General features: G+C 39.6%; 1 protein-coding gene across 1 annotated transcript; it reads left to right on the plus strand.

Moving 5' to 3' along the window:
* On the plus strand, nucleotides 1-1569 carry LOC117505046 (gastrula zinc finger protein XlCGF57.1-like). Its single transcript, XM_034164578.1, has one exon. The coding sequence runs from the start codon at nucleotides 92-94 to the stop codon at nucleotides 1550-1552; it is 1461 nt and encodes a 486-aa protein (XP_034020469.1). The 5' UTR covers nucleotides 1-91; the 3' UTR covers nucleotides 1553-1569.
* The last annotated feature ends 6477 nt before the right edge of the window (nucleotides 1570-8046 follow it).

Consider the following 8046-nt stretch of genomic DNA (forward strand, 5'->3'; position numbering starts at 1 on the left):
TGGAGGACTACAACCAGCCAGCAACTCCGGTCCAGGTAGTAATTTCCAACCAGATTCTAATGGTAGAAGTTCACACAGTTCTGAAACTCACATGGACAACAGTGGTGATTGGAATGAGACCAGAGAATTCAGTTCAGATTTGAACTGTTTGGAAAACAAGAATGTCTCCGTTAGTCCCAGCATTTGCAACATTGCTCAGGATAAACATAATTACTCTGGATATGGAAAACTATGTAGTCGCATGCACTGTTCAGAGCTATCCAAGGGAAGGCAAGCAAGTGAGAAACTATTTAGTTATCCTATCTGGGGTAAAAAGTGGAGACAAAAGAGCACTCGGAACAGACAAATGAGAATTTATACAGGAGAGAAACCATTTATCTGTTCTGAGTGTGGTAAAAGATTTGTACACAAGGGCAATCTTAACGCACACATGAGAATTCATACGGGAGAGAAACCATTCAAGTGTTCTGAGTGTTGTAAAACCTTTGGAATCAAGGGAAGTCTGAGCGTACACATGCGAATTCATACAGGAGAGAAGCCATTTATTTGTTCTGAGTGTGGCAAAAGATTTGGACAAAGGGGCAGTCTCTTGGGACACATGAGAATTCACGCAGGACAGAAACCATTTAAGTGTTATAAGTGTGGTAAAAGATTTGTACACAAGAGTAATTTTAACAGACACATGAGAATTCATACAGGAGAGAAACCTTTCCGGTGTTCTGAGTGTTGTAAAACATTTGGACACAAGGGAAGTCTGAGCGTACACATGCGAATTCATACAGGAGAGAAACCATTTATTTGTTCTGAGTGTGGCAAAAGATTTGGACAAAGGGGTGGTCTGATCGGACACATGAGAATTCACACAGGACAGAAACCATTTAGCTGTAATGAGTGTGGTAAAAGATTTGTACACAAGAGCAGTCTTAACATGCACATGAGAATTCATACACGAAACAAACCATTCAGGTGTTCTGAGTGTTGTAAAACATTTGGACACAAATTAACTCTGAGGGTACACATGCGAGTTCATACAGGAGAGAAACCATTTATCTGTTCTGAGTGTGGCAAAAGATTTGGACAAAAGAGCACTCTGACTGGACACATGAGAACTCATACAGGACAGAAACCATTTCAGTGTTCTTATTGTGGTAAAAGATTTGGACAAAAGGGCTGTCTGATTGCACACATGGGAATTCACACAGGGCAGAAACTGTTCAGTTGTTCTGAGTGTGGTAAGAGTTTTGGACAAAAGGGCGATCTGAATAGACACATGAGAATTCACTCAGGACAGAAACCATTTGTCTGTTCAGAGTGTGGTAAAACATTTGTCCAAAATGGCACTCTAACCAGACACATGTTAACTCATACAGGACAAAAACCATTTTCGTGTTCTGATTGTGGTAAGAGATTTGGACAAAAGGGTGCTCTGAACATACACATGAGAATTCATACAGGAGAGAAACCATTTGTCTGTTCTGAGTGTAGCAAAAGATTTGGTCAAAAGGGCAGTCTGACCAGACACATGAGAATTCATGAAGCTAAGTCATTGTAAATTGGTCCATTGGGGAGAAGAAAAAGATCTTTCACTGCTTCGCTTACTCGAGGCATGAGAAGTGGGGCAGGAGATCAAAGGCAGTATTTGAGGAGAGGATGGGTCACCATCTTGAAGAGAGGCTGCGGATACAATGCCAGTAATGTTAAGGGTGCAACTTTAGATCTCGGGTCTGTGGTCCATTGCACTTGATTAGAAGAAAATTCAAGACAAATGAAAAACAAAAAGGCATAAGCTGTTTGGATGTTCTTAGTGTGGTAAACACACAACAAAAGTGAACAAAAGTGATCTGTAGACAAATATGAGAATTCAATCAGGACAAAAGTATGTTTTGAGTGTGGTTTGGTGAGGGTGTGACAAATCCTCTTCTGGATGAGAAATTCTGCAGAAAAAAAAAAATTGTTCAGGTCTTAACTCTGTAAAGCCACAGTAAATATAAGCAGTGTGATATGCTGTACAGCAAAGGTCTCAAACTGGTTCCAGAAAGGGCTGAGAGGGTGCAGATTTTCTGTGCAACCACCCACTCCAGCAGGCGATTTCACTGGTTAACATCACTTTGAGCAGGTGCACCCTCTCGGCCTACTGTACAGGGTTTGTATATGTGCTTGAAAATGCTTGAACTTAAATGCTGTGTTTTCAGGGTTTGAAAAGTGGTGGAATTCTGGATAAGGTGAAATTGTGGCCATTTCTTTCACAAGAAAAACCTATCTGATTGAATTGTTTGCTTATTAGTTCAGTGTGTTCCATAGTTGCTGTGGCAAGTGGAGTAAAGCTGCCAGCTGTTATAGCCATAATCTTAAATAATAAAATTTGTGATTTTGTGTGAGAGAGTGAGATTGCTCCAGTATAGGAATGTCATGGCTGCCATTGCCCCTTACTCTGGCCATAATTCCCTCAAAAATGAATGTACACTGGTGTTCCAGCTACCCTTACCTTATTTTGTCTAATGACAAAGACTTCACATTATTTGAATTAACAGTTGTGCCTTAAAGCACTCATTGGACTCTTCAAAACGCACTTCAGAGCTTAGCAGATGAGCATTTTGAAACCTAGTTATCAGTTGTTAACTTTATCTATCAAAGTTACGTTTATTTATTCAATGTGTTAGCAGACATCTGTGCTTTAAACTGAGCAGAATTGTGGTTGTTTTTCTAGCGCAGTTGTCGTGCAAAGCCCTTTTTGGAATAAAGTCTCACAGGTCAAATTTGCTTACATTTCCTTGGGACAATTCCTGAAAAAAAAAGTTGATTGAAAAATTCATGGTTAAAAATGTCTTGATTCAAAATACAATAAAACTTGCATATAATGGATTCAGCCGGACCAGCGAATTTTGTCTGTTATAATTGATATCTATTATGTAAAAAATGGACAAAATCCGTTATATGTATCTCACAGATTAGTTCCAGTCAGGAGACAACAAATGATCTACGGGGAATCCTGAATTGGGACCTGCCTCATTTCAGGACCAGGTCAAAACTTGGTCTGAAAAATTAAACGCCGGCCTTAAATACGCGTCAGACATTATGCGCATTAAGAAGATTACATTTGGACGAGTTGATCTATTTTATTCAGTCCGCTGCGGCGTGGTACTTTAAAATCCTAAAGCCTGATTTATGTTTTTGCAACTCTAATTCTGTGGCCATGTAATGATGTTGACATGTGCGTCAATCTTTTAAAGTTCTCCATCTCATCTTGATACAATTTGCTGCTGAACAGTGGCCTTTTCTGGATTAATTTTTCCCTCAACAAGCTTCTTTAATCTACATCCAAACCAATGGTACAATATGTACAGTTTCCTCCATGAATTGCGGGCAAGTGTCTTTTCTGACTTTGTCTTGTAAAGTTGGTCATATTTGCAGACTTTTCTGCCAAACATATTTGATCCATGATTGAAATGAAATCTGCATGCACACTGCAAAATCTTTTGAAATATGATGGGAGAGGAAGGAGAGAAACCAGAAAAGTGACAAATCCCAGCCCTTTGTGGATTTTACAGGCGTGCTGGTCGCAAGAAAGCAGAGGGGCTGCGATCTAAACTGGCTTAGTTTGCCACACCCAGGGAATATGTGGGAAAGGACACCATATTTCAGTGCATCAAACAAACAGCGTTTTTTCATCACTGGCCTTGAATTAAGCCCGTTCTCGTTGAGGCAGTGGGTCTGAGCACAGTTTGGAAAAAATAAATGGCCAGTCTTTTTAATTATGGAAATATGGTAAGCACTTTCCTCGAACTGGCAAGTGTTCATGCTGAATTTCATTTGATGTCTCTATTAGGCATGCGTCGAATGCTTTGTCCGGTATATGGGGGAGGTTTTCAGTGAAAATGCATTGCAATCGGACGGAACATTTTGTCCGATGTGAGCGAAAATCTGTTATACAAAATCTGTTATAGGCAGTGTTTATTATGTGGAATTCCATACAAAAGCATTGGGACATTTCATTTTGTCCGGTGAGTGCGAATATCCGGTTTACACGACGATGATTTAGGCAAGTTTTACTATATCATATTGGTCCATATCAATATTTTGCTGGAGTCATAAATAACTCAGTGATTTGAAGGTTAAGAAGGGTCCACAAGTTCTCAATAGGGTTTAAGTCACGTGACTGTCATTATTCTGTCGTCTTTGCTGGCTTGCCGAGCAGTGGAGTACTTGCATGCTTGTGATGGAACATTGTCCTGCATATAAATCAATGCCACCTTGAATTATGTGTAATTATTCCTGTAATACTGCTTGGAGAAGATTTCTTCCAACAACCAGGGGTTTTAAATATATCGATCTAAAACTCAAAAAGGTACAGCTAGCTCATCCTAAACAATAGCAGCACATTCCAGTACCCGTCCAAGTATGGGTAAGAGGTGCTGTGTGTCCAGCCACAGGCCCGCATATCTAGTCCCTCGAGTCATTTGTTCTGTACTTAATATTTGCAATATCTGTGTTTAGATATTTCTTGTCCCAATCTTGATGTTTCAGCATGTGATTCTTGCTAAATGGTGGTTGTGTTTCACCCTTCCTTACCTTTGCCGTGTCTCTGAGCACTGAAATGCCTTGTAATTCTGATACTCCATTTAGGTTCCCGCTCTGGAATGTGGTGGCACTGGAGGATAATTGATTCCTGGTAGCGTCGCGTTTAATTGTACTCAAGTCTTTTGCAGTTAATTTTCATCTTTTCTTCTGCACGTTTCTTGCAACCCACTTAACTATTTGCAACAAAACGTTTGTTTGCCGATCACTCCTCAATAGCATTGCTGTTTCAAGTGTGTTGCATCCCTCTGAAAGCCATTTCACAATTTTTGAAGTTTTGGTGTTTTTATTCTTTTTTTTTAGCAGGTACAGCTCAAGCTGAACACAATGAAACCTCGTTATAATTCTTTACAATTCTGAAGGAGCTTTAAAGCTACAACGGCCAATAATAAGTCTGAAGAAGAGCGAAAGACAAGTTAGTGCAAAAATAGTCCAACAACTGAGCAGGCTGCAGAAAAATTAATCATGATGACATCATCATTCACTTAAAAGGGGCGAAACATCTGTGAATGGTGGTCCCATGGCTGATGACCCCACAGCTAGCCTATGTTGATATTCTGAGATATTAAAGATTATATATTTTTGGAGCAGTCTGGGGGGGATGATGACATTATCGAGCAAAAATAAAACTCTTAATATCTTTGAAACTATTGCAGCACAAATGAAAATTTTAACAGCACAAATCAGCAAAAATGAAGCACTAAAAAGTAGACCAGTCTGTTTAATTTTGGAGCAAGCTGAGGGCATGATGTCCTCTGAATGACCTAAAAAATAGTCTTTAATCTCTCAAAAACCATAGCAGCACAAAGAAAAAATTTAATGGCACAAATCTGCACGAACGAAGCACAAACCATTCAGTGTGTTTGCTTGGATTTTTTTTTTTATGTGGGTGGTTGTGGTCAGCTTCACTGAGCCCTTTTCCCACGCTCAAGGAGCTGTTTCCTCTGAGTGCGCATGTGCAGAGATAATTTGCTTGCACAGTTAATATCTACACCTGTGAAATAATCTAATACCTGATGCGACTGGCAGACTTCGGCATCTTCATATGGCCACAATTTAAATTTGTCTAGGTGTAGTTTAACCTTATTAATGTCATCCACTTGCATTTTATAGCTTCTATGAAATCATGCCCGAAAACCTTAATTTTAAAGAGGTTTTTTTTTCCTCCTTGGTTCACATACAGATACAGATTCTTTGTCATTGTAACCAGTACAAGGAAAGGTAAGGTGCAAGCCTTTCAGTACAAATACGTATGGAAACCACATGCAGACTTGAAAGGTCTGGAGAAGAAAAGAAAAATTAACAAAATTTAACAAAATGGAAGAGGCATGTCCAGAGCGCAAATTAAAAAGAAAAAAATTGTAAGAACGTAGTAGCAAAAAAGATTGCATATAAAAAAAGAGAAAAGTATATACAAAACTGGATATTTCAGTGACAGTGGATATTGCACATAAACAAATATTGCACTTATTTCAAGTGTGGCGTGTGACATGGCTATTTGGTTACAGTGGCATTCAAAACTCTAAGCAGTTGGGTAGAAACTGTTCTTCAATCTATATGTACTTGCTTTAATGGCCCTGTACCGTCTGCCTGATGGCAGTCGGTCCAAGAGAGTGGCCATAGTGGGATGAGTCCTTGAGGATAGTCTTGGCTCTCCTGAGACATTAAGAGCTGTGAAGGTCCCCCAGTGAGGGTAGAAGGCACCTAATGATCTTTTCTGCCATTTTGGTAACACTCGAGTTCTTTCTTGTTTGCCACCTTGCAGCTGGCAAACCACGTACAGAGGCAGTATGTGAGGATGCTCCCCATGGTAGAGCTGTAAAAAGATATGAGCAATCTCTGGTTCATGTTATTTTTCCTGAGGATTCTCAGAAAGTGGAGTCTTTGCTGTGACATCTTTGCCAAGTGTGTGGCATTCCTGTCCCAGGTCAGTTTCTCCTCTATGTGATCTCCAAGGAAAAGGAAGTCCCTGACCCTTTCCACACAGGTCCCTCCAATGATAATGGGACTGAGAAGACTCAGCTGTAATACTCCTCTCGCACGAAAATCCAATTTTAAAAGATTGTGTCGACTAGCTGGTAATAGTGTGATGATTAGGATGTACATAACAACAAATAAAATAAACCAGTGAAAGCACAGAGCCGCTGCGTCCAGAAGTGCCACCATCGTCTATTTGTCATGGAATAACCATGAAAATACCAATTAATTTAATTGGTATTGTTATCGTAGCAATTATATTGGTGAATTTGCTACCAGGGCAGCAATAAATAGCGTGAAATTGAAATTATGTCATGATTGCACAGTGAAGGCCGAGTTGGTATTAGGTTGCTATCCCGACTCCAGCCAAAAGGTGACAGTAATCCACCATCCTGCGAGTAGGAAGAAAAAGATGAGTTTCGTTTTAGCTAGTTAGCCGGAAAAGTTGAAACACTCAAACGATTATTTTAAACTTCAATCTGTAAACTTATGTTTCTTAAATCATTTTCGAGCCACGAAACGTCAACGAACTGGAGGAAGGAAGAAATTAGCGCAAAACGTCCAACTGGAAAGGTTTTTGAAACAGCTGCTAACAAAGAAAAATAATCTCAGATCACCGTGAAGAAATTAGTGGATTAAAAGAAAAGAAACGAGTCAAAGTGCTGGATGCTGTTTTGAAGCTTGTTGACACAAAGCAGGTTTGTTCACTAAACTTTATTTTTTATAAACATAAATAGCACCGTGGTGAAGTTATAGCACGCGACGCTAAGAGTAAACTGGCAGCTCTTGTAAATGTACATTGAAGTGAATACATGTGCTGTACGCGTGTGAGCCCAGACGTAGAATACTTAGTACTGTGTTGAAAATGTTTGTGATTTGTGTATTTTAGTGCTTGTCAATCCGCAAGTGTAACCAAAACGCGCCACGCTAAACAAGCGTTAGCCTGCGACACTCAGTCATAGCTACCGCCATCTTTGTTGTGTGCGCGGCATTCTGGGAAGGCAAGGAGGCAAACTTCGTGTTGCCAGGCAGACCTTTTTAACGACCTTCTTTTCTAAAAAAGCCACCAGCGATAGTGCAGCAGATAACAGAATATTTACAGAGGAATACTTCAAATGGTGACAAAAGCACCAAATTTGGCAGAAGTACACCTTAGATGCTACTCTTTTGAAAAAACGATGGGGTCAATTGAAGAATTACATAGGGGTCAAAATATAAAAAGGCTCCAGTCATATTGAAAATTATACCACATTATTTGTCTGATTGTAAAGATTCCAAAAAGGTATAGTAGCTATGACTGAATTCTATAGAGTTATGGGGTAAAAAACAACAAGAATGGTGACAAAGTTCAGTTTGTACAGGGGTCAAAAGTTAGAGTTGCTCCCATTTTGTTCAAAGGTGATGCAAATTATTGGTTGAGTTAATAGGGTTTCACAAAGGAATAGTTTGCACCATGTATCATGCTTAGTTATCACGTTACGGGGTAACATATGT

Source organism: Thalassophryne amazonica, chromosome 23 (genome assembly GCF_902500255.1).
Source record: "Thalassophryne amazonica chromosome 23, fThaAma1.1, whole genome shotgun sequence".
Taxonomy (NCBI): Eukaryota; Metazoa; Chordata; class Actinopteri; order Batrachoidiformes; family Batrachoididae; genus Thalassophryne; species Thalassophryne amazonica.

Coding starts and splice junctions, on each gene's coding strand:
- LOC117505046 (XM_034164578.1), top strand. CDS start 92: ATGGACAACAGTGGTGATTGGAATGAGACCAGAGAATTCAGTTCAGAT.